Source organism: Rhinoderma darwinii, assembly GCF_050947455.1.
Source record: "Rhinoderma darwinii isolate aRhiDar2 chromosome 1 unlocalized genomic scaffold, aRhiDar2.hap1 SUPER_1_unloc_6, whole genome shotgun sequence".
NCBI classification, from domain to species: Eukaryota; Metazoa; Chordata; class Amphibia; order Anura; family Rhinodermatidae; genus Rhinoderma; species Rhinoderma darwinii.
The window spans coordinates 310,106-337,559 of record NW_027461670.1 but is presented as its reverse complement, the minus strand read 5'-3'; the positions used below and the strand labels follow the sequence as shown (position 1 = coordinate 337,559).

Sequence of the window (27,454 nt, the reverse complement as noted above, 5' to 3'; positions counted from 1 at the left end):
TCTAGTTCCACAGTTGTTCCCAGCGGTTCTTATGATGTTTTCGAGGTGAGGGAGATCTTGGACTGCAAAAGGGTAGGAGGAAGGACTTTCTATTTGGTGGACTGGAGAGGGTTTGGTCCTGATGAGAGGTCCTGGGAGCCAAAGGAGAACCTCAGTGCTCCTACTCTTATTAAAAAATTCTTCTCTCGCTCTGGCCCCAAGATAAGGGGGCGGAAGAGGGGGGATACTGTAGCGTCCATGGCCACGGGCCGTCGGGTTTACTCACCTCCCGACGGCCACAGCCATGGATTCGTGAGCACTGGTCCCCATCTCCTTCCTAGGAGACACCAGCGCTCACTTCCGCTCTGTTCTGCTGTGTCCCGTAGGGTGCACGCTCGTGCCCGGCCTTAAAGGGCCCTGCGCGCGCACATCAGGAAACAATCATCATTATCAACCACATTATTTTTCTGGTCCATAAGAAGGCCCCAGCCCTTCTGATCTTTGCCTGAGCGTTGTTAGTTTATCCCAGTCTGTTTTGCAAATGGTCCGTTAGTGTTTCCTGTTCCAGTTGTTACACATGCCCTGTTACCTGTTCCTGTATCCCATACTGTTCTTGTTCCTGTGCCTACCAGTGTTGGAGTCGTGTCTACTGCATCTGCTGTGGTTTGCCACGTCCTGTGTCTTCTGCCATGTCTAGTGTCTTCTGCCACGTCCAGTGTCTTCTGCCAAGTCCAGTGTCTTCTGCCACATCGGATACTGCCCGCCACGTCTGGTGCTGCTTGCTGCACCGGCCTCCATCTGTGCTGAAGCCTCAGCCACTGTCTGGACTAGTTCAGGTACCTAAGCGTTACTATCTACTATTGACTTTCATATAGAGTGTGACCTTGTCAGCTGCCTCTCCGCTACGGCGGAGCGGCCTAGTGGGTCCACATATCCTGTGATAGTGACAGCCCATTCATATCTAGCACTTTTCTACTGGTACAGAGATAAGTAATAAGTGGAGTAAACTTCTAAATCTAAGCAATCAACGGCGCTCAGACGTTTTCATAATAGTAGGTGCACGCTCAATCTACTCCCCCACACCTCCACCTGCTGCAAGTGTGTGTAACAATTATATCATGCGCTTAAGAAATGCGACTTATTTATGGAAAAAAAACTTGATCGAACCCATAATACGAACTTCACTACAAGAGGAGAAGATGGAATGAAGATGTTCTAAACTATGACGTAGAGTCACCTAGAACGTCATGTGACCGGCCGCCAACATGTCATCTTATGTTAGAGATATTCTTATTTTATATCCTAATAATGTGGAACTGTAACAGATTCATCTCCTAATCATTACATGGGAGTACAACCTCGACAGTCAGACTAGAACCTCCCCAGCTCGACCAGCGTTAGATGATCTAGATCCATAATTAAGGACTATGGAAACAATGGATTAGAAAAACAATATTATAATTTAATGCAACAAGAAGTTTTGTCTTTCAAAATAATTCCTAGAAGGAACATTGTCATATGATGGATGCGATATATGTCGACATCATAACTTATCTTGGGTAACAAATGTTGAGGCTTTTATGGGGTTAGCCTACTGTCTTTCATTGTATGGGTGCTGGCCCCACTAAGCCTACTGTCCTTCATTGTATGAGTGCTGGCCACGCTAAGCCTACTGTCCTTCATTGAATGGGTGTTGGCCCCGCTAAGCCTACTGTCCTTCATTGTATGGGTGCTGGGCCCACTAAGCCTACTGTCCTTCATTGTATGGGTGCTGGCCCCGCTAAGCCTACTGTCCTTCATTGTATGGGTGCTGGCCATGCTAAGCCTACTGTCCTTCATTGTATGGGTGCTGGCTCCTCTAAGCCTACTGTCCTTCATTGTATGGGTGCTGGCCCCGCTAAGCCTACTGTCCTTCATTGTATGGCTGCTGGCTACGCTAAGCCTACTGTCTTTCATCATAAGGGTGCTGGCCCCTCTAAGCCTACTGTCCTTCATCGTATGGGTGCTGGCCACGCTAAGCCTAATATCCTTCATCGTATGGGTGCTTGCCCCGCTAAGCCTACTGTCCTTCATTGTATGGGTGCTGGCCACTCTAAGCCTAATATCCTTCATCGTATGTGTGCTTGCCCCGCTAAGCCTACTGTCCTTCATTGTATGGGTGCTGGTCCCGCTAAGCCTACTTTCCTTCATTGTATGGGTGCTGGCCCCCCTAAGCCTACTGTCCTTCATTGTATGGGTGCTGGCCACTCTAAGCCTAATATCCTTCATCGTATGTGTGCTTGCCCCGCTAAGCCTACTGTCCTTCATTGTATGGGTGCTGGTCCCGCTAAGCCTACTTTCCTTCATTGTATGGGTGCTGGCCACGCTAAGCCTACTGTCCTTCATTGTATGAGTGCTGGCCCCGCTAAGCCTACTGTCCTTCTTTGTATGGGTGCTGGCCACACTAAGGGTTCAGTGCTGGGACCACTATTATTCAACTTATTTATTAATGATATAGAGGATGGGATTAATAGCACTATTTCTATTTTTGCAGATGACACCAAGCTATGTAATATAGTTCAGACTATGGAAGATGTTTGTGAATTGCAGGCAGATTTAAACAAACTAAGTGTTTGGGCGTCCATTTGGCAAATGAAGTTTAATGTAGATAAATGTAAAGTTATGCATCTGGGTACCAACAACCTGCAGCATCATATGTCCTAGGGGGAGCTACACTGGGGGAGTCACTTGTTGAGAAGGATCTGGGTGTAATAATCTGCAGCATCATATGTCCTAGGGGGAGCTACACTGGGGGAGTCACTTGTTGAGAAGGATCTGGGTGTACTTGTAAATCATAAACTAAATTTCAGCATGCAGTGTCAATCAGCTGCTTCAAAGGCCAGCAAAATATTGTCGTGTATCAAAAGAGGCATGGACTCGCGGGACAGGGATGTAATATTACCACTTTACAAAGCATTAGTGAGGCCTCATCTAGAATATGCAGTCCAGTTCTGGGCTCCAGTTCATAGAAAGGATGCCCTGGAGTTGGAAAAAATACAAAGAAGAGCAACGAAGCTAATAAGGGGCGTGGAGAATCTAAGTTATGAGGAAAGATTAAAAGAATTAAACCTATTTAGCCTTGAGAAAAGACGACTAAGGGGGACATGATTAACTTATATAAATATATTAATGGCACATACAAAAAATATGGTGAAATCCTGTTCCATGGAAAACCCCCTCAAAAAACAAGGGGGCGCTCCCTCCGTCTGGAGAAAAAAAGGTTCAACCTGCAGAGGCGACAAGGCTTCTTTACTGTGAGAACTGTGAATCTATGGAATAGCCGAGCGCAGGAGCCGTCACAGCAGGGACAGGAGACACCGCAGGAGCCGTCACAGCAGGGTCAGGAGACACCGCAGGAGCCGTCACAGCAGGGACAGGAGACACCGCAGGAGCTGTCACAGCAGGGACAGGAGACACCGCAGGAGCTGTCACAGCAGGGACAGGAGATGCTGCAAAAAAGGGTTAGATAATTTCCTAGAACTAAAAAATATTAACTGCTATTTGTAGACATTTTTTACTTCCCCTTTCCCATCCCTTGGTTGAACTTGATGGACATGTGTCTTTTTTCAACCGTACAAACTATGTAACTATGTAACTATGTAACTATGTAAGCCTACTGTCCTTCTTTGTATGAGTGCTGGCCCCGCTAAGCCTACTGTCTTTCATCGTGAGGGCCCATCTAAGCCTACTGTCCTTCATCGTATAGGTGCAGGCCCCGCTAAGACTACTGTCCTTCATTGTATGGGTGCTGACCATGCTAAGCCTAATATCCTTCATCGTATGTGTGCTCGCCACTTTAAGCCTACTGTCCTTCATTGTATGGGTGCTGGACTCGCTAAGCCTTCTGTCCTTCATTGTATGGGTGCTGGCCACGCTAAGCCTACTGTCCTTCATTGTATGGGTGCTGGCCACGCTAAGCCTACTGTCCTTCATTTTATGGGTGCTGGCCCCCTAAGCCTACTGTCCTTCATTGTGTGGGTGCTGGCCACGCTAAGCCTACTGTCCTTCATTTTATGGGTGCTGGCCCCGCTAAGCCTACTGTCCTTCGTTGTATGGGTGCTTGCCCCGCTAAGCCTACTGTCCTTCATTGTATGTGTGCTGGCCCCGCTAAGCCTACTGTCCTTCATTGTATGTGTGCTGGCCACGCTAAGCCTACTGTCATTCATTGTATGTGTGCTGGCCCCGCTAAGCCTACTTTCCTTCATTGTATGGGTGCTGGCCCCCCTAAGCCTACTGTCCTTCATTGTATAGGTGCTGGCCCCCCTAAGCCTACTGTCCTTCATTGTATGGGTGCTGGCCCCCCTAAGCCCACTGTCCTTCATTGTGTGGGTACTGGCCCCCCTAAGCCTACTGTCCTTCATTGTGTTGGTGCTGGGCCCTCTAAGCCTACTGAACTTCATTGTATGGGTGCTGGCCCCGCTGAGCCTACTGTCCTTCATTGTATGGGTGCTGGCCCCGCTGAGCCTACTGTCATTCATTGTATGGGTGCTGGCCACGCTAAACCTACTGTCCTTCATTGTATGTGTGCTGGCTCCGCTAAGCCTATTGTCATTCATTGTATGGGTGCTGGCCCCGCTAAGCCTACTGTTCTTCATTGTATGGGTGCTGGTCCCTCTAAGTCTACTATCCTTCATTATATGGGTGCTGGCCAGTCTAAGCCTACTGTCATTCATTGCATGGGTGCTGGCCACGTTAAGCCTATTGTCATTCATTGTATGGCTGCTGGCCCCGCTAAGCCTATTGTCATTCATTGTATGAATTATTAATGACTAAATTCTTTACACAGTTTATCAGTCCTCATAGTGTTGAATCTGGTGCCGGTTCTGATCCAGAATATCCATCCTCTTGTTCCATAGGAGGTTTATCTTCTGGGTGCATTCAGCATTGATGGATGAACGTCACAGATGTCGAACCACTGTTCGTTGATGGAGACACGGGGAAGGAGGGTATTTTGGGGTGCACTGTCCTGCTGATCCCTATTTCCAGACATTCTCCAGACATTTGTGTCCTTGATGAAGAAGATGCTCTGATGAGTGTAGGAGTAGTAGACAGCGTCCAGGTCACTCTGAGGATGATCTCCATGAACATATGGAGGGAACACATCAATGATGGCTTTGGGATACCCGGGGATCACTTTATGGTTATCCACACTGAAAGCAGTGACCTGTGGTGGAGAGATTCATTGAAATATAAAAAAGCTGTGGTGCGTGGAGGATAATGATGGAAAGTTTATGCTGGACCTAATACTACCCCTGTGTGACCACATGAAGTCTGGAGGTCCGGTGATATCGTTCACTCAGTGCTCCACATAAGGGGTGTGAATTGGGTCACAGAGGATTTTGAAGCAGTAAATTTGTGGCATTGGCACTAAATGAAGACAAATAGTGGACAACTCCTCTCATCCTCTCCAGCACTGAGCACTAGTGACTCACAGATTTACCTTCATCCCACTAGATGTACTACTACTATGAGTGTGGAGACAACTAAGAGAATGTTCTACTTCCCCATGACCCCACGAGAGGACGACGTTTTATAACATTCACATGTGATCTAGTTCAAATAAGGTTTTTGGGAGGTTACAGACGCAGTGTGGGAAAGCAGAACACGCCGATACTAGTAAGAGCCATAAAAACAGCAAAGGGGCTCCCACAGTGTCATCCAAGGAGTTCCCAAACACAGTGCCGCCGTCACACAGCCTGGGAGTTCCCCACAATCAGTTCCTCTGGCAGCGAATGTCCCTGTAAACACTGCCAGCCATATAGTACCTACATGCACAGCATCATCCATAAAGAACCCCATGCAGAGTGCCAGTCTTAGAGCACCCGTAGAAATAGTGTCAGACAGAGAGCGATCCAAACATAGTGTCTCTGGGATAAAGTGTCCCTGTGAGCCAGAGAGTGCCCTCATAGTCAATGTCCCAGGCAGAGAGTGTCCCAATAAAGAGAATCAGCCATAGTGCCCCCATAACACAGCTAGAGAGTGCCCCAATAACACAGCGACAGTGTGCCCCTATAACACAGCTACAGAGTGCCCCAATATACAATGACCAAGGCAGAGAGTGTTCCAATAAACAGAATCAGTCATAGTACCCCCATAACACAGCTAGAGAGTGCCCCTATAGCACAGCTTAGGTGCCCCTATAACGCAGCTAGAGAGTGCCCCTATAACGCAGCTGTCATGTCCATGGCTGTGGGCTGTCAGCTTCGTTCTTCCCCTGACAGCCGCAGCCACGAGTCGGCAAGCGCTGGCCCCAGCCTCCTCCTCAGGAGAAGCCAGCGCTCGCGTCTACTCACCAATGCCGGATCCCGTAGGGTGCGCGCGCATGCTCGTGCCCGCTCTTAAAGGGGCAGCGCGCGCACCGGACCTCGTTCCTGAACTTTGACCCGTGAGTACTCTGGACTATAAGTGGGGTCCAGCCCCCTAGTTCTATACCTGAGCTATGTTGTTGTATTCCTAGTCTGTCTTGCAAATGGCCCCCTAGTGTTTCCTGCTCCCAGTGTTTCCTGTTCCTGTAACCTGTATCCTGACCTAGTGCCGTGCTTGCTGTAGCCGTGCTGTGCTGTATTCTAAGCCTGACCTGCTTCTCCATGCTTGGCGTTCACCTGCTGCCAAGTTCCTGCCTAGCCTGCCTTGCTACTGTCTGAGCTGCCACAGGTACTCTATAAGAACTATAGACTCTGACCTGCGTCCTGTTGGCCAGCTGCCATATCGCCAAGGCGGTACGGCCCAGTGGGTCCACGAACCCCACGTGACAGTAAGCTCAGGCCATGGACCCCGCTGGTCGATCCAAGACCATGACGACGTCACAGGAGATGCGGGCGTAATTTTCTGGACCTCCAGTCTTGACAGGACCAACTCCTCCAAGCTTTGAACACTCTCGTTCGTCAGCAGGAAGCAAGAGCGGCCGTTCCTCCTACTATACCTCCTGGCAGTGTTGATCCTCAGACTACACCTCCTGGCAGTGTCGACCCGTGTTTTTCTTTGCCACTTCCAGACCACTATGATGGAGACGCAGGTACCTGTCGTGGATTTTTGAACCAGTGCTAGATCCATTTCAGCCTGTGTTCTAAGACATTTTCATCTGACGGCGCAAGGGTCGCTTTCATCATCTCTCTCCTCGCTGGCAAGGCTCTTGCATGGGCGAACCCTATCTTGGAGAGACAAGGACCTGAGACCCGTGACTTCCAAGCCTTTCTCCGGACTTTTCGCGTGGTGTTTGATGAGCCTGAACGGGTCTTATCTGCAGCGGCTTCCTTGATTAAACTACACCAAGGAGACACCTCCGTGGGTGAGTACGCCATCCACTTTCGCACCCTGGCAGGAGAATTGTTGTGGAACAATGAGGCCCTGGTGGCTGCATTCTGAAATGGACTGTCTCCTAAGATTAAGGACGAACTTGCCGCTCGAGAACTGTCATCTACCCTGGTTGACCGCATCCTTCTGTCCGCCCGGATTGATATGCGGATCCGAGAACGCCTCCAAAAGGTTAGTTGGGAGGGAGACCCTCCTAGTCTGGGACCTACTTTGCAGAAACCTCTGCTGTCCTCAGATGTCGATCCTATGGAGTCTGTGATGATGGACCGGGGTAAGCTATCCACCCAGGAGAGACAACTCAGACGCACTTAGGGACTTTGTCTTTATTGCGGCCTCGGTGGCCATCTTGTGTACATGTGTCACCTAAAGTCCCAAAGCCTAGGGTTGCTAGGAGAGGCAACTGTAAAGGATCTGGCAGACACAACTTCTGTGTCGACGCCCATAGGTAATCAGTCTGCACCTGCTTCTATGTCTGTGAGACTGACTCCATCTTCCACCACCCAGGATGGCAGGCTTAGGAGTGGGAGAGCCTATCACAGCCTGGCCAGACGGAGCTAGCTCCCGCCCTCTGTCTATTTATACCTGCCTTTCCTGTTCCTCCTTTGCTTGTGATTCTTCTCTGTTGGTTTCCTGGCCCTGCTGCAGCTTCTTGAACTACTGATCCTCTGCTTGTGATTGACCTTGGCTTTTCTGACCACTCTTCTGCTCTGCGTTTTTGTACCTCGCTCATGTCCTGGTTTGACTCGGCTCGTTCACCTCGCTTGTTGCTCACGGTGTTCCCGTGGGCAACTTCCCCATTTCCCTGGCTTCTTTGTACCCTTGTCTGTTTGTCTATCGTGCACCTATTGAGTGTAGGGACCGTCGCCCATTTGTACCCCGTCGCCTAGGGCGGGTCGTTGCAAGTAAGCAGGGACTGAGTGGCGGGTAGGTTAGGGCTCACTTGTCTATTTCCCTACCCCGACATTACAGCAACCTTGGGTAAAAAAGGACTTTCGTCCAAATTGTCCATACCAGCGACCATAGTGTCCAGTAAGAGAATGCATCAGGTCTCTGCGTATCTGGACTCTGGATCCGCTGCTAATTTCATCCGTAGAGACCTAGTGTACCTTCTTCTTCAGTTACCTACCACCCCTATGGAGAGCCTGTTGACAATCGCTTCAGTAGATGGTCTACCCCTGCCAGACCCAGTTATTGCTGTGACCAAACCACTGAGGTTCCAAGTAGGGGCTCTCCACTCCGAACTGCTGTCGTTCTATGTTCTACCCAGAGCCATTGATCCTGTGTTGCTGGGTCTGCCTTGGCTCCGATTGCATGCCCCAGTCCTGGACTGGAACTCAGGAGAGGTTCTCCAGTGGGGCCCCAAGTGTCACAATCTTTGCCTGCAACAGATTTGTTTGGCTCAGTCTCCTCTGCCTCAGTCACTGGCAGGATTGCCGAGTCATTTTGCTTCATTTGCTGACGTCTTCAGCAAGAAAGAGGCAGAGACATTGCCCCCACATCGGGCGTATGACTGTCCTATCGAACTGATTCCTGGTGCATCCCTTCCCCGTGGTAGGGTATATCCTCTCTCTCTCTGCCAGAGACTTTGTCTATGTTCGCCTATGTTAGAGAGAACTTGGAGCGGGGCTTCATACGCAAGTATTCCTCCCCGGCAGGAGCCGGGTTCTTCTTCGTCAAAAAGAAGGATGGTTCTCTTCGTCCCTGTATAGACTACCGAGGTCTCAACCAGATCACGGTGAAAAATAAGTATCCATTGCCATTGATCTCAGAATTATTTGACCGTATACGTGGTGCCAAGATCTTTTCCAAGTTAGACCTGTGGGGGGCTTGCAATCTAATCCAGATTCGCCAGGGTGACGAATGGAAGACGGCATTTAACACCCGGGACGGACACTATGAATATCTAGTAATGCCCTTCAGCCAGAGTGTGATGCTCCCGCGGTCTTCCAGGAGTTTGTGATTGACGTTTTCCGTGACCTCCTCTATGTTTGTGTAGTAGTCTATCTTAATGACATCTTAATTTTTTCTCCATATCCTATGACTCATCGGAAAAATGTCCATCAAGTCCTGCTGCGGTTAAGGGAGAATCATCTGTACTCCAAATTGGAAAAGTGCGTGTTTGAGAGAGATGCGCTACCCTTCCTGGGCTACATCATCTCGAATAGAGGTCTCAAGATGGATCCTGAAAAGGTAAAGGCTGTCCTGGAATGGCCACGTCCTCAAGGATTGAGGGCCATACAGCGCTTTCTGGGATTCGCCAATTTTTACAGACAGTTCATCCCAAACTTCTCTTCACTAACATCTCCAATCTCTAACCTCACCAAGAAAGGCATGAACGCCAAGGTGTGAACTCCTGAGGCAGAGTCCGCGTTCAATAGCCTGAAGAGTGCCTTCACGTCAGCCTCTATCCTCCATCATCCAGACGTTTCCCTACAGTTCTCGTTGGAGGTGGACGCGTCCTCTGTCGGTGCTGGTGCACTCCTGTTCCAGAGAGGTTCCAAGGGCAAGTCTAGGGTATGTGGATATTTCTCTAAGCTCTTCTCTTCCGCAGAATGCAACTACTTGATTAGGGATCGGGAGTTACTGACCATCAAATTGGCCCTGGAGGAGTGGAGACATCTACTAGAGGGCACAGCTCATCCCATCCTGATTTTTACGGACCACGAGAACCTCACCTACCTCCAGACAGCCCAACGGCTGAATCCTCATCAGGCCAGGTGGTCACTGTTCTTTGCTAGGTTCCAGTTTGAGCTCCATTATCGCCTGGCTAACAAGAATGTGAGGGCCGATGCCTTGTCCAGGTCTTTTGAGACGGAAGACACTATGGCGATGCCCCAGAACATTATCGACCTGTTGTAATGATAGGGGTAAGGAAACAGACAAGTGAGCCCTAATCTACCCGCCACTCAGTCCCTGCCTACTTGCAACGACCCGCCCTAGGCGACGGGGTACAACTGGGCGACGGTCCCTACGCTCAATAAGTGCACGACAGACAAGGGTACACAAGCAAGGGAAAAGGGGCAGTTGCCCACAGCAACACCGTGAGCAACAAGAGTGGTGAACGAGCCGAGTCAAACCAGGAGTGTATGAGGTACCAAACGTAGAGTAGGAGAGTAGTGAACAAGCCGAGTCAAACCAGGAGTGTACGAGGTACCAAATGCAGAGCAGGAGAGTAGCCAGTAAGCAGGGTCAAATGGTACAAGAAGCTGCAGCAGGGCCAGGAAACAAAACGAGAAGAATCACAAGCAAGGAGGAACAGGAAAGGCAGGTATAAATAGACAGAGGGCGGAAGCTAGCTCCGTCTAGCCAGGCTATGATAGGCTCTCCCACTCCTAAGCCTGCCATCCTGAGTGGTGGAAGATGGAGTCAGTCTCACAGACATAGAAGCAGGTGCAGACTGATTACCTATGGGCGTGGATACAGAAGCTGTGCCTGGCAGATCCTTAACAGTACCCCCCCTTTTATGAGGGGCCACCGGACCCTTTCTAGATGGACCTGGTTTATTGGGGAAACGAAGGTGGAACCTCCTGACCAATACCCCAGCGTGAACATCCCAGGCGGGTACCCAAGTCCTCTCCTCAGGCCTGTAAGCTCTCCAATGGACCAGGTACTGGAGGGAGCCTTGGACCATCTTGCTGTCCACAATCTTGGCCACCTCGAATTCTAGCCCCTCAGGGGTGAAAACGGGGACAGGAGATTTCCTCGAGCGAGCCAAGGACGGGGAGCAGCGTTTAAGGAGGGAGGCATGAAACACGTCGTGTACTCGAAAAGATGGGGGCAACTCCAGTCGGAAGAAGACAGGATTGAGGACTTCAATGACCTTATACGGCCCTATAAACCGGGGAGCAAACTTCTTGGACGGGACTTTAAGGCGCAAGTTCTTAGACGATGGCCACACCAGATCCCCGACCATAAACAAGGGGTTAGCAGAACGTCTTCTATCTGCCTGAGTTTTTTGTATGCTCTGGGACGCCTCTAGGTTCTTCTGAACCTGGGCCCAGACTGTGCACAGTTCCCGATGAACGACATCTACCTCGGGATTGTTGGAACTACCAGGTGAAACGGAGGAGAACCGTGGATTAAACCCAAAATTACAGAAAAATGGGGAGACCCCTGACGAGTTACTGACCCGGTTATTAAGGGAAAATTCGGCGAGGGGAATGAATGAGACCCAATCATATTGACAGTCAGAGATAAAACACCTTAAATATTGTTCTAGAGACTGATTAGTCCTCTCAGTTTGGCCATTAGTTTCAGGATGGATGGCAGAGGAGAAGGACAGATCAATCTCCAACTTTTTACAGAAGGCTCTCCAAAACAATGAAACAAATTGTACCCCTCTGTCCGAAACAATATTGACAGGGACCCCATGGAGACGCAGGATGTGTTTGACAAACAAGGTAGCTAACGTCTTAGCATTGGGTAGTTTTTTGAGGGGCACAAAGTGGCACATCTTACTGAAGCGGTCTACTACAACACACACCACCGACTTGCCTTGAGATGGAGGCAAATCTGTGATAAAATCCATGGAGATATGGGTCCAAGGTCTCTGGGGAATGGGCAAAGAACGTAGTAAGCCCGCTGGTCGGGACCTGGGAGTCTTGGACCTAGCACAAACCTCACAAGCGGCGACGTAGGCCTTAACGTCTTTAGGCAACCCAGGCCACCAATAGTTTCTGGCAATGAGGTGCTTGGTACCCAGGATGCCTGGATGACCAGATAGTGCGGAGTCATGATTTTCCCTAAGTCCACGTAGCCGGAATTGCAGAGGAACAAACAGCTTGTTCTCAGGAAGGTTCCCGGGAGCTGAACCTTGATCAGCAGCAATTTCAGAGACTAAATCAGAGTTAATAGAGGAAATGATTATACCTGGAGGCAAAATACAAGCAGGATCTTCCTCCGAAGGAGGGCTGGCCATGAAGCTACGCGACAGTGCATTAGCCTTAATATTTTTAGACCCAGCCCTATAGGTAACCAAAAAATTTAATCTAGTAAAAAATAACGCCCATCGAGCTTATTTCGGGTTAAGCCTCCGGGCAGATTCTAGGAAAACCAGATTCTTGTGGTCGGTAAGGACCGTTACCTGGTGCCTAGCCCCCTCCAGGAAGTGGCGCCACTCTTCAAATTTCCATTTAATGGCTAAGAGTTTGCGGTTGCCAATATCATAGTTACTCTCAGTGGGCGAAAACTTCCTGGAGAAGTAGGCACAGGGACGGAGATGGGTGAGGGACCTGGTACCCTGGGACAAGACAGCCCCCACTCCCACCTCGGACGCGTCAACCTCCACGATAAATGGCTCCATTTGGTTGGGCTGAACCAACACCGGGGCCGAGATAAAGCACTTCTTAAGGACCTCAAAAGCCTGGACAGCCTCAGGAGGCCAGCGGAGGAGATCAGCACCTTTGCGAGTGAGGTCCGTAAGAGGCTTAGCGATGACCGAGAAGTTAGCAATAAATCTCATGTAATAATTAGCGAACCCCAAGAAGCACTGTAATGCCTTCAGGGAAGCAAGTTGGACCCATTCCGCCACAGCCTGGACCTAAGCGGGGTCCATGCAGAATTCATGAGGAGTGAGGATTTGACCCAAAAATGGTATCTCCTGCACCCCAAACACACATTTTTCGGTCTTCGCAAACAGTTTGTTTTCCCGAAGGAGCTGGAGCACCTTCCTGACATGCTCAATGTGGGAGGACCAGTCCTTTGAAAACACAAGTATGTCATCAAGGTACACTACAAGAAATACCCCCAGGTAGTCTCTTAAAATCTCATTTATGAAATTCTGGAAGACCGCGGGAGCATTATACAACCCAAACGGCATGACGAGGTATTCGAAATTACCTTCGGGCGTGTTAAACGCAGTCTTCCACTCATCCCCCTCTTTGATACGGATAAGGTTATACACCCCCCGTAGATCAAATGTAGAGAACCATTGGGCCCCCTGAACCTGATTAAAGAGATCAGGAATCAAAGGAAGGGGATACTGGTTCCTCACAGTGACCTTATTCAAGTTACGGTAGTCAATGCACGGCCTAAGACCACCATCCTTCTTCCCTACGAAGAAGAAGCCAGCACCTACCGGAGAAGTAGAGGGGCGAATGTAACCCTTGGCCAGGCTTTCCTGGATATACTCTCTCATGGCTTCACGTTCAGGACAAGAGAGATTAAATATCCTACCCTTAGGGAGCTTAGCTCCTGGTACCAAATCGATAGCGCAATCGTATTCTCTATGAGGGGGTAACACTTCGGAGGCCTCCTTAGAGAAAACATCAGCGAAGTCCTGAACAAACTCAGGTAGCGTGTTCACCTACTCAGGGGGAGAAATAGTGTTAACAGAAAGACATGACGTCAAGCATTCATTACCCCATTTGGTAAGATCCCCAGTATTCCAGTCAAACGTGGGATTATGCAACTGCAACCAGGGAAGGCCTAAAACCAAATCGGACGATAATCCCTGCATAACTAGTACAGAGCACTGCTCCAAATGCATGGAGCCCACAAGGAGTTCAAAAACAGGGGTATGCTGTGTAAAATAACCATTAGCAAGAGGAGTGGAGTCGATACCCACTACAGGGACAGGTTTAGGCAAATCAATCAAAGGCATAGCTAGAGACATAGCAAATTCCACAGACATGATATTAGCAGACGACCCTGAATCCACAAAGGCACTGCCGGTAGCAGACCTACCACCAAAAGAGACCTGAAAGGGAAGCAAGATTTTATTACGTTTCATATTTACGGGACCTCCCCGATGATCACTTAGGCGCGGAAGTTTTCCGGCTGCTTATTCTTACGCCTAGGACAGGTGTTCACTTGATGCTTGTCATCCCCACAATAGAAGCAGAGACCATTCTTCCTGCGGAACTCTCTACGTTGTTGGGGGGACACGGAGGCCCCGAGTTGCATAGGTACCTCCGAGTCTTCCGTGGAAGAACGAAGCAACGGAACCTCGGCAGGCATCATGGGGGAGTCAGAGGAGAAAACACAAAAACGTTCACGTTGATGTTCCCTGAGACGTCGGTCAAGTCGTACCGCTAAAGCCATAACCTGGTCTAGGGAGTCAGAAGAGGGATAGCTAACTAGCAGGTATTTCAGGGTGTTCGACGGACCCAACCTAAACTGGCACCTTAAGGCAGGGTCATTCCACCGAGAACCTACGCACCACTTCCTAAAGTCAGAGCAATACTCCTGAACAGGTTTCTTACCCTGACGTAAGGTCACCAGCTGTCAGTCTCGTCATAAATGAGTCCGAGAGCAGAAAAGAAAAGATCAACGGAGGAAAGTTCAGGGGCATCAGGAGCCAAGGAGAAGGCCCATTCTTGGGGCCCTTCCTGGAGCCGGGACATAATTATACCCACCCGCTGGCTCTCAGAACCTGAGGAGTGGGGCTTTAAGCGAAAATAGAGCCTACAACTCTCCCGAAAGGAGAGAAAAGTCTTCCGGTCCCCTGAGAACCGGTCAGGCAACTTGAGGTGGGGTTCAAGAGGAGAGGTGAGGGGCACTACCATGGTAGCATCAGGCTGGTTGACCCTCTGAGCCAGGGCCTGGACCTGTAGGGAGAGACCCTGCATTTGCTGAACCAGGGTCTCAAGGGGGTCCATAGTAGTGTCAGGGACCAGGGTAGACTAGGTATATGGGCTTGTGATTATGTAATGATAGGGGTAAGGAAACAGACAAGTGAGCCCTAATCTACCCGCCACTCAGTCCCTGCCTACTTGCAACGACCCGCCCTAGGCGACGGGGTACAACTGGGCGACGGTCCCTACGCTCAATAAGTGCACGAGACAAACAGACAAGGGTACACAAGCAAGGGAAAAGGGGCAGTTGCCCACGGCAACACCGTGAGCAACAAGAGTGGTGAACGAGCCGAGTCAATCCAGGAGTGTACGAGGTACCAAACGTAGAGCAGGAGAGTAGTGAACAAGCCGAGTCAAACCAGGAGAGCACGAGGTACCAAACACAGAGCAGGAGAGTAGTCAGTAAGCCAGGGTCAATATGAAGCAGGGTCAAATGGTACAAGAAGCTGCAGCAGGGCCAGGAAACAAAACGAGAAGAATCACAAGCAAGGAGGAACAGGAAAGGCAGGTATAAATAGACAGAGGGCGGGAGCTAGCTCAGTCTGGCCCGGCTGTGATAGGCTCTCCCACTCCTAAGCCTGCCATCCTGAGTGGTGGAAGATAGAGTCAGTCTCACAGACATAGAAGGAGGTGCAGACTGATTACCTATGGGCGTGGATACAGAAGCTGTGCCTGGCAGATCCTTAACTCCTGTCTTGTATAGTTTCAGTCAATCCACTGCAAGTTGGGGACATCCCTCAAGGGAGAACTTTTGTGCGCATGGCTGACCAAAGGAGAGTCCTCCGCTGGGGACACGCCTCTAGACTGGCAGGTCACGCCGGGATCGATTTTCAAAATTGGCTGCCACGAAAGGTCTGTGAACCAACTGGGCCATACCGCCTTCGCGGTAAGGCAGCTGGCCAACAGGGAGCAGGTCAGAGTCTATAGAATATAGGGTACCTGTGGCAGCACGGACAGTAGCTTGGCAGGAACTAGGCAGCAGGTGGTCGTCAAGCGTGGAGAAGCAGACAAGCGTGGTATCCAGCACAGCTCGACTATACCAACACGGCACTAGATCAGGATACAGGTTACAGGAACAGGAAACACTGGGAGCAGGAAACACTAGGGGACCATTTGCATAGACAAACTAAGAAAACACAACAACGCTCAGGCATAGAACTAAGGGGCTGGACCCATCTTATAGTCCAGGGTACTCATGGGTCAAAGTTCGTCCTTGAGGTCCGGTGTGCGCGCTGCCCCTTTAATGAGGCCTACTGGATCCGGCAGAGGTGAGTGGACGCGAGCTCTGGCGTCTCCTGAGGAGGAGGCTGGGGCCAGCGCTTGCCGACTCGTGGCTGCGGCTGTCAGGGAGAGGTTGGAGCTGACAGCCCGCAGCAACGGACATTACAATGGCTCACTTCGTTCCTCTGACCGGTCTTCCGTCTGCTCATCAACTGGCCATACTGTTTATCCAGCACGTCTTCCGCCTGCACGGCTTGCCGCGGCATATTGTGTCTGATCGGGGGGTTCAGTTCATCTCGAGGTTCTGGGGAGCCCTCTTCGGACTTCCAGGTGTGAAGTTCGACTTTTCCTCGGCCTACCATCCTCAGTCCAATGGACAGGTCGTCTCTGTAGCGTCCATGGCCGCGGGCCGTCGGGTTCACTCACCTCCCGACGCCCGCAGCCATGGATCTGTGAGCGCTGGTCCCCGTCTCCCTCCTAGGAGACGCCAGTGCTCACTTCCGCTCCGTTCGGCTGTGTCCCGTAGGGTGCGCTCGCGCCCGGCCTTAAAGGGCTAGTGCACGCAATAAGGAAATCGTCATCATCATCAACTGCCACGATTTCCTGTTCTATAAGAAGTCTCCTGGCCTTCTAATCCTTGCCTGAGCGTTGTTAGTTTTCCCAGTCTGTCTTGCAAATGGTCCCTTAGTGTTTCCCGTTCCTGTTGTTACCCGTGCCTTGTTCCCCGTTCCTGTTTCCCGTGCTTTGCCTTAGTATCAAGTTCTGCCACGTCCGGTGTCATCTGCCACATCCAGAGGAATCTGCCACGTCCTGTGTCATCTACCACGTCCGGAGGAATCCACCACGTCCTGTGTCATCTGCCACGTCCGGAGGAATACGCCACGTCTGGCGCAACTTGTGGCTCCTGTGTCATCCGCCACGTTTGGCGCCATCTGCTGCACCCATCTCATCTGTGCCAGAGCGACGGCCACCATCTGGACTATTCAGGTACCCTTGTGCGGAACATTGTATTTCTGGGGTTTCCTGTGGTTTAGCCAGCTGCCTTCCCGGTACGGCCTAGTGGGTCCACTAACCCGCTTTGTGACAGTCTCTAGGCAACATGATGACTGGGTACAGTTGCTTCTGTGGGCTGAATTCTCATACAACAATCATACCAGCGAGTCCACTAGGAACACTCCGTTCTTCATAGTCCTTGGCCAACACCCACGAATACCTCTCCTGGTTCCTGATTCATCCAAGGTTCCAGCTGCTGACGCGGCCTTTAGGGACTTTCTAAAAATTTGGCAGCAGACTCGATCCTTCATCCTGATAGCAGTTGACCGTATGAAACGGAGGGCGGACACAAGGAGAAGAGAAGCACCTCCGTTTCTTCCTGGCACAAAGGTCTGGCTGTCCTCCAGGAACATTCAACTAAGAGTATCGTCATGCAAGTTTGCTCCCAGGTTCCTCGGAACATTTGAGATCCTACAACAAATCAACCATGTCGCCTATAAGCTTCGGCTGCCTTCTACCCTCAAGATCCCCAACTCCTTCCATGTATCCCTCCTGAAGCCAGTGATCCTGAACCGCCACACCAAGACTCCTAGCCCTGTGGTTGTCGCCAGCGGCCCTTCAGACACCTTTGAGGTTCAAGAGATCCTGGACACCAAAAAAGTGAGAGGAAAGACCTTTTATTTAGTGGATTGGAAGGGACTTGGTCCTGAAGAGAGGTCTTGGGAGCCAGAGGAGAACCTCAATTCTCCTGCTCTTCTGAAAAAGTTTCTCTCTCACTCTGGTCCCAAGAAGATGGGGGGGGTAAGAGGGGGATACTTTCATGTCCATGGATGCGGGCTGTCATCTCCGTTCTTCCCCTGACAGCCGCAGCCACGAGTCGGCAAGCGCTGGCCCCAGCCTCCTCCTCAGGAGAAGCCAGCGCTCGCGTCTACTCACCAATGCCGGATCCCATAGGGTGCGCGCGCACGCTCGTGCACGTTCTTAAAGGGGCAGCGCGCGCACCGGACCTCGTACCTGAACTTTGACCCGTGAGTACTCTGGACTATAAGAGGGGTCCAGCCCCCTAGTTCTATGCCTGAGCTTTGTTGTTGTATTCCTAGTCTGTCTTGCAAATGGCCCCCTAGTGTTTCCTGCTCCCAGTGTTTCAGGTTCCTGTAACCTGTATTCTGATCTAGTGCCGTGCTTGCTGTAGCCGTGCTGTGCTGTATACCACGCCTGTCCTGCTTCTCCACACCTGATGTCCACCTGCTGCCAAGTTCCTGCCTAGCCTGCCTTGCTACTGTCCGAGCTGCCACAGGTACCCTATATGAACTATAGACTCTGACCTGCGTCCTGTTGGCCAGCTGCCATACCGACAAGGCGGTACGGCCCAGTGGGTCCACGAACCCCTTGTGACCACAGCTAAAGAGTGCCTCTATAACGCAGCTAGAGAGTGCCCCAATAACACAGCTAGAGAGTGCCCATATAACGCAGCTAGGGAGTGCCCCAATATACAGTGCCCAAGGCAGAGTGTTCCAATAAACAGAATCAGTCATACTGCCCCCATAACACAGCTACAGAGTGCCCCAATAACGCAGCTACAGAGTGCCCCAATAACACAGCTAGAGAGTGCCCCAATAACGCATCTAGAGAGTGCTCCAATAACGCAGCTAGAGAGTGCCCAAATATACAGTGCCTAAGGCATAGACTGTTCCAATAAACAGAATCAGTCATAGTGCCCCCATAGCACAGCTACAGAGTGCCCCAATAACACAGCTAGAGAGTGCCCCAATAACACAGCTACAGAGTGCCCCTATAACACAGCTACAGAGTGCCCCAATAACGCAGCTAGAGAGTGCCCAAATATACAGTGCCCAAGGCATAGAGTGTTCCAATAAACAGAATCAGTCACAGTGCCCCCATAGCACAGCTACAGAGTGCACCAATAACACAGCTACAGAGTGCCCCAATAACACAGCTACAGAGTGCCCCAATAACCTGCTACAAAGTGCCCCAATATCTCAGCTAGAGAATGTCCCAATAACACAGCTACGGAATGTCCCAATAACACAGCTAGAGAGTGCCCCAATATACAGTTCCTCAGGCAGAGAGCACCTCCTATCTGATTAGTTGTTGACCTACATTTCTCCCTCGGAAGAAGTAAACATTCCTCTCCTTGCGGTCATAGAAGGCCGTGTCGATGGGTCCACTGATGCCAGGGAAGCCTTCATTGATGAGGCGTGGGTAGATGTGGCCCTCGGGATCCTGAACATAGGCCCTGTCATTCTCATTATCATAACGCCAGTACTGGGTACCTGGAGAGGGAGAAAGTTATGAGGTTCTGATAGTAAAACCCACTACATCCCCCAACACTACAGCGCCACTGCCGGACTGAAACCGCTCAACCATTTATATCAACCCCGATATCAAGACAACAAACGTATAATAAAGATCCAGACAGGAAAAAGTGTCCCCACTACCCCAAAACATGTCTAGTGTTAACTAAAGCTGAACCCCATTATACATGTCACATATAGGACTTCTCCCCATAAACAGCGAAGTCACTGTTCACATGACATTACTTATCCTGTATTATACTCCAGAGCTGCACTCACTATTCTGCTATTGGAGTCACTGTGTACATACATTACATTACTTATCCTGTACTGATCCTGAGTTACATCATGTATTATACTCCAGAGCTGCACTCACTATTCTGCTGGTGGAGTCACTGTGTACATACATTACATTACTTATCCTGTACTGATCCTGAGTTACATCCTGTATTACACTCCAGAGCTGCACTCACTATTCTGCTGATGGAGTCACTGTCTACATACATTACTTATCCTCTACTGATCCTAATTAGTGGCATGTATTTTACTCCAGAGCTGCATTCTAACCCTCACCCCACTGAAGCGGCTGATACTGGAGACACATTGACCAATGCTGTGGTAGAAGCTCCTCATGTCCTTCCTCTCACCTCTAAAGAACAAGGTCAGGTCCTTGCTACGTGTCCAGATATGTAGAAAGGCGTCGATGTCCGAGTCCGGGATCCCCCTCCAGCCATTGGACAACACGCGGGGGTCTCGATAACGAGTGCGATTGCTGCGGTTTTCATACATCCAGTACCAGCTCTTCCGGAAGAAGTACGTCTGGAAAACCCAGTTACCATGGGAGCCGCGATCCTGGTGCACCCAGTCAAACACCGTGCTGAACCGGCCAGAACATTGCCCTGATTCACAAGTCAAACCAGAGTCAGAAGATCGGACAACACCCGTTATAACAGCCACCCCACTGACGGAGCAGCAAGAGCAGTCACACTATGGAACCTCTACTGTAAGAGCAGTCACACTATGGAACCTCTACTGTAAGAGCAGTCACACTATGGAACCTCTACTGTAAGAGCAGTGACACTATGGAACCTCTACTGTAAGATCAGTCACACTATGGAACCTCTACTGTAAGAGCAGTCACACTATGGAACCCTCTACTGTAAGAGCAGTCACACTATGGAACCTCTACTGTAAGAGCAGTCACACTATGGAACCTCTACTGTAAGATCAGTCACACTATGGAGCCTCTACTGTAAGAGCAGTCACACTATGGAGCCTCTACTGTAAGATCAGTCACACTATGGAACCTCTACTGTAAGATCAGTCACACTATGGAACCTCTACTGTAAGAGCAGTCACACTATGGACCCTCTACTGTAAGAGCAGTCACACTATGGAACCTCTACTGTAAGAGCAGTCACACTATGGAACCTCTACTGTAAGATCAGTCACACTATGGAGCCTCTACTGTAAGAGCAGTCACACTATGGAACCTCTACTGTAAGATCAGTCACACTATGGAACCTCTACTGTAAGATCAGTCACACTATGGAACCTCTACTGTAAGAGCAGTCACACTATGGAACCCTCTACTGTAAGAGCAGTCACACTATGGAACCTCTACTGTAAGAGCGGTCACACTATGGAACCTCTACTGTAAGATCAGTCACACTATGGACCCTCTACTGTAAGATCAGTCACACTATGGACCCTCTACTGTAAGATCAGTCACACTATGGAACCTCTACTGTAAGAGCAGTCACACTATGGAACCTCTACTGTAAGAGCAGTCACACTATGGAGCCTCTACTGTAAGAGCAGTCACACTATGGAACCTCTACTGTAAGATCAGTCACACTATGGAGCATCTACTGTAAGAGCAGTCACACTATGGAACCTCTACTGTAAGAGCAGTCACACTATGGAACCTCTACTGTAAGATCGGTCACACTATGGAGCCACTACTGTAAGAGCAGTCACACTATGGAACCTCTACTGTAAGAGCAGTCACACTATGGAATCTCTACTGAAGGAGCAGTCACACTATGGAACCTCTACTGTAAGAGCAGTCACACTATGGAGCCTCTACTGTAAGATCAGTCACACTATGGAACCTCTACTGTAAGATCAGTCACACTATGGTGCCTCTACTGTAAGAGCAGTCACACTATGGAACCTCTACTGTAAGAGAAGTCACACTATAGAGCCTCTACTGTAAGAGCAGTCACACTATGGAACTTCTACTGTAAGATCAGTCACACTATGGAACCTCTACTGTAAGATCAGTCACACTATGGAGCTTCTACTTTAAGAGCGGTCACACTATGGAACCTCTACTGTAAGAGCAGTCACACCATGGAGCATCTACCGTAAGATCAGTCACACTATGGAACCTCTACTGTAAGAGCAGTCACACTATGGAGCCTCTACTGTAAGAGCAGTCACACTATGGAACCTCTACTGTAAGAGCAGTCACACTATGGAGCCTCTACTGTAAGAGCAGTCACACTATGGAACCTCTACTGTAAGAGCAGTCACACTATGGAACCTCTACTGTAAGAGCAGTCACACTATGGAACCTCTACTGTAAGAGCAGTCACACTATGGAGCCTCTACTGTAAGATCAGTCACACTATGGAACCTCTACTGTAAGATCAGTCCCACTATGGACCCCCTACTGTAAGAGCAGTCACACTATGGAACCTCTACTGTAAGAGCAGTCACACTATGGAACCGCTACTGTAAGAGCAGTCACACTATGAAGCCTCTACTGTAAGAGCAGTCACACTATGGAGCCTCTACTGTAAGAGCAGTCACACTATGGAGCCTCTACTGTAAGATCGGTCACACTATGGACCCTCTACTGTAAGAGCAGTCACACTATGGAACCTCTACTGTAAGATAAGTCACACTATGGAACCTCTACTGTAAGAGCAGTCACACTATGGAGCCTCTACTGTAAGAGCAGTCACACTATGGAGCATCTACTGTAAGATCGGTCACACTATGGAACCTCTACTGTAAGAGCAGTCACACTATGGACCCTCTACTGTAAGAGCAGTCACACTATGGAACCTCTACTGTAAGATCAGTCACACTATGGAACCTCTACTGTAAGAGCAGTCACACTATGGAACCTCTACTGTAAGATCAGTCACACTATGGAACCTCTACTGTAAGAGCAGTCACACTATGGAACCGCTACTGTAAGAGCAGTCACACTATAAAGCCTCTACTGTAAGAGCAGTCACACTATGGACCCACTACTGTAAGAGCAGTCACACTATGGAACCTTTACTGTAAGATCAGTCACACTATGGAACCTCTACTGTAAGAGCAGTCACACTATGGAACCTCTACTGTAAGATCAGTCACACTATGGAACCTCTACTGTAAGAGCAGTCACACTATGGAGCCTCTACCGTAAGATCAGTCACACTATGGAACCTCTACTGTAAGATCAGTCACACTATGGAGCTTCTACTGTAAGAGCAGTCACACTATGGAACCTCTACTGTAAGATCAGTCACACTATGGAACCTCTACTGTAAGATCAGTCACACTATGGACCCTCTACTGTAAGAGCAGTCACACTATGGAACCTCTACTGTAAGATCAGTCACACTATGGACCCTCTACTGTAAGAGCAGTCACACTATGGAACCTCTACTGTAAGAGCGGTCACACTATGGAACCTCTACTGTAAGATCAGTCACACTATGGAACCTCTACTGTAAGAGCAGTCACACTATGGAGCCTCTACCGTAAGATCAGTCACACTATGGAACCTCTACTGTAAGATCAGTCACACTATGGAGCTTCTACTGTAAGAGCAGTCACACTATGGAACCTCTACTGTAAGATCAGTCACACTATGGAACCTCTACTGTAAGATCAGTCACACTATGGACCCTCTACTGTAAGAGCAGTCACACTATGGAACCTCTACTGTAAGATCAGTCACACTATGGACCCTCTACTGTAAGAGCGGTCACACTATGGAACCTCTACTGTAAGAGCGGTCACACTATGGAACCTCTACTGTAAGATCAGTCACACTATGGAACCTCTACTGTAAGATCAGTCACACTATGGAACCTCTACTGTAAGATCAGTCACACTATGGAACCTCTACTGTAAGAGCAGTCACACTATGGAGCCTCTACTGTAAGATCAGTCACACTATAGAACCTGTACTGTAAGAGTAGTCACACTATGGAACCTCTACTGTAAGAGCAGTCACACTATGGAACCTCTACTGTAAGAGCGGTCACACTATGGAGCCTCTACTGTAAGAGCGGTCACACTATGGACCCTCTACTGTAATATCAGTCACACTATAGAACCTCTACTGTAAGAGCAGTCACACTATGGAGCCTCTACTGTAAGAGCGGTCACACTATGGAGCCTCTACTGTAAGAGCAGTCACACTATGGAACCTCTACTGTAAGAGCAGTCACACTATGGAGCCTCTACTGTAAGAGCAGTCACACTATGGAACCTCTACTGTAAGAGCAGTCACACTATGGAACCTCTACTGTAAGATCAGTCACACTATGGACCCTCTACTGTAAGATCAGTCACACTATGGAGCCTCTACTGTAAGATCAGTCACACTATGGAGCCTCTACTGTAAGAGAAGTCACACTATGGAGCCTCTACTGTAAGAGCAGTCACACTATGGAACCGCTACTGTAAGAGCAGTCACACTATGGACCCTCTACTGTAAGAGCAGTCACACTATGGAACCGCTACTGTAAGAGCAGTCACACTATGGAACCTCTACTGTAAGAGCGGTCACACTATGGAGCCTCTACTGTAAGAGCAGTCACACTATGGAACCGCTACTGTAAGAGCAGTCACACTATGGAACCTCTACTGTAAGAGCGGTCACACTATGGAGCCTCTACTGTAAGATCAGTCACACTATGGAACCTCTACTGTAAGAGCAGTCACACTATAGACCCTCTACTGTAAGAGCAGTCACACTATGGAACCTCTACTGTAAGAGCAGTGACACTATGGAACCTCTACTGTAAGAGCAGTCACACTATGGAACCTCTACTGTAAGATCAGTCACACTATGGAACCTCTACTGTAAGATCAGTCACACTATGGAACCTCTACTGTAAGAGCAGTCACACTATGGAGCCTCTACTGTAAGAGCGGTCACACTATGGAACCTCTACTGTAAGATCAGTCACACTATGGAACCTCTACTGTAACAGCAGTCACACTATGGAGCCTCTACTGTAAGAGCAGTCACACTATGGACCCTCTACTGTAAGATCAGTCACACTATGGAACCTCTACTGTAAGAGCAGTCACACTATGGAACCTCTACTGTAACAGCAGTCACACTATGGAGCCTCTACTGTAAGAGCAGTCACACTATGGAACCTCTACTGTAAGATCAGTCACACTATGGAACCTCTACTGTAAGATCAGTCACACTATGGAACCTCTACTGTAAGAGCAGTCACACTATGGAACCTCTACTGTAAGAGCAGTCACACTATGGACCCTCTACTGTAAGATCAGTCACACTATGGAACCTCTACTGTAAGAGCAGTCACACTATGGAACCTCTACTGTAAGAGCAGTCACACTATGGAACCTCTACTGTAAGATCAGTCACACTATGGAACCTCTACTGTAAGATCAGTCACACTATGGACCCTCTACTGTAAGAGCAGTCACACTATGGAACCTCTACTGTAAGATCAGTCACACTATGGAGCCTCTACTGTAAGATCAGTCACACTATGGAACCTCTACTGTAAGAGCAGTCACACTATGGAACCTCTACTGTAAGATCAGTCACACTATGGAACCTCTACTGTAAGATCAGTCACACTATGGAGCCTCTACTGTAAGAGCAGTCACACTATGGAACCTCTACTGTAAGATCAGTCACACTATGGAACCTCTACTGTAAGAGCAGTCACACTATGGAACCTCTACTGTAAGAGCAGTCACACTATGGAGCCTCTACTGTAAGAGCAGTCACACTATGGAGCCTCTACTGTAAGATCAGTCACACTATGGAACCTCTACTGTAAGATCAGTCACACTATGGACCCTCTACTGTAAGAGCAGTCACACTATGGAACATCTACTGTAAGATCAGTCACACTATGGAACCTCTACTGTAAGATCAGTCACACTATGGAACCTCTACTGTAAGAGCAGTCACACTATGGAACCTCTACTGTAAGATCAGTCACACTATGGAACCTCTACTGTAAGAGCAGTCACACTATGGACCCTCTACTGTAAGATCAGTCACACTATGGAACCTCTACTGTAAGATCAGTCACACTATGGAACCTCTACTGTAAGAGGATGTTTTTCACGTCTGTGCAAGCACTTTTTTTTTCTTTAATTTCTTTAATTTCTCTGCATTTCCTCATGAAACATGGACAGTAGACAGATGTCGTCATGCACCAATATGGGACATGCAGTGAGTTTCACACAACGGACAGTCGATGTGTGAAAACTCACGCATGTGTGAATAGCACACGGACGAGTATTACGCTGGTCTGTAGAGCCTTAAGAGCAGCAGCGTCTCGGAGGGAGCACTATGTGGAGTATTGAGTTGTATTATTGCTCTCAGTATGAGATACAACATTGCAGATACATTTTTATGGTTTACAAAAATAAAGTATATTTAATAGCAGCTTCCAGGACTGCCGGCTCTCCTCGTCCGCGCTTTGATGCCCTTGTAATAATGTATCTGCATCAGTACTAAACGACCTTTGTAGTAGACCTTATAAACCGGAAAGATAGAAGTCTCTGGACTGTTGTCCTGCAAAATTATTTATCATTCGCAGGATTGGGATGACCTCTGGCCATTTATGCGCTACCAGGTTGGCCACTTAATATGAGAAATCTTTGACTGGCTGATATTTAAAAAAAAGATATTACACATCTAACCACACAGGCTTGTCACCAGAATGTACCCACCATAGATCCTCTGGATCGCCCTTCGATCAATTCTATCAAGTTCCATCCTACTGTTGGCTGGGATGTAGTTTGGCTGCATAACGGAGGTCATGTCATTCATATGAATGAGTCCAAGGACGTGTCCAATCTCATGTAAAGCAACCTGCACACGAGACATAATAGCTGAAAGCAAAGGACAACCCAGTAACCTCTATAGCCAGAAGACAACCCAGTAACCTCTATAGCCAGAAGACAACCCAGTAACCTCTATAGTCAGAAGACAACCCAGCAACCTCTATATTCAGAAGACAACCCAGTAACCACTATAGTCAGAAGACAACCCAGGAACCTCTATAGTCAGAAGACAACCCAGTAACCTCTATAGTCAGAAGACAATCCAGTAACCTCTATAGTCAGAAGACAACCCAGTAACCTCTATAGTCAGAAGACAACCCAGTAACATCTATAGTCAGAAGACAACCCAGTAACATCTATAGTCAGAAGACAACCCAGGAACCTCTATAGTCAGAAGACAACCCAGTAACCTCTATATTCAGAAGACAACCCAGTAATCTCTATAGTCAGAAGACAATCCAGTAACCTCTATAGCCAGAAGACAACCCAGTAACCTCTATAGCCAGAAGACAACCCAGTAACATCTATAGTCAGAAGACAACCCAGTAACCTCTATATTCAGAAGACAACCCAGTAATCTCTATAGTCAGAAGACAATCCAGTAACCTCTATAGCCAGAAGACAACCCAGTAACCTCTATAGTCAGAAGACAACCCAGTAACCTCTATAGCCAGAAGACAACCCAGTAACCTCTATATTCAGAAGACAACCCAGTAACCTCTATAGTCAGCAGACAACCCAGTAACCTCTATAGTCAGAAGACAACCCAGTAACCTCTATATTCAGAAGACAACAAAGGAACCTCTATAGCCAGAAGACAACCCAGTAACCTCTATAGTCAGAAAACAACCCAGTAACCTCTATAGCCAGAAGACAACCCAGTAACCTCTATAGTCAGAAGACAACTCAGTAACCTCTATAGCCAGAAGACAACCCAGT

At 48.9% G+C, this 27,454-nt stretch overlaps 1 protein-coding gene across 1 annotated transcript in view; it reads right to left on the bottom strand.

Annotated features, from left to right (window-relative positions):
* Positions 1-1,452: 1,452 nt before the first annotated feature.
* The window catches only part of LOC142674680 (matrix metalloproteinase-21-like), a 49,730-nt gene continuing 23,728 nt past the window's right edge, over positions 1,453-27,454 (bottom strand). Inside the window, exons 4-7 of the mRNA XM_075847196.1 lie at positions 26,402-26,543; positions 20,083-20,334; positions 19,242-19,414; positions 1,453-5,182 (exon numbers count right to left, since the gene is read on the bottom strand). Of these exons, the coding sequence (XP_075703311.1) occupies positions 4,880-5,182; positions 19,242-19,414; positions 20,083-20,334; positions 26,402-26,543 (870 nt within the window). The 3' untranslated portion in view covers positions 1,453-4,879. The remainder of the gene's footprint in view (positions 5,183-19,241; positions 19,415-20,082; positions 20,335-26,401; positions 26,544-27,454) is intronic.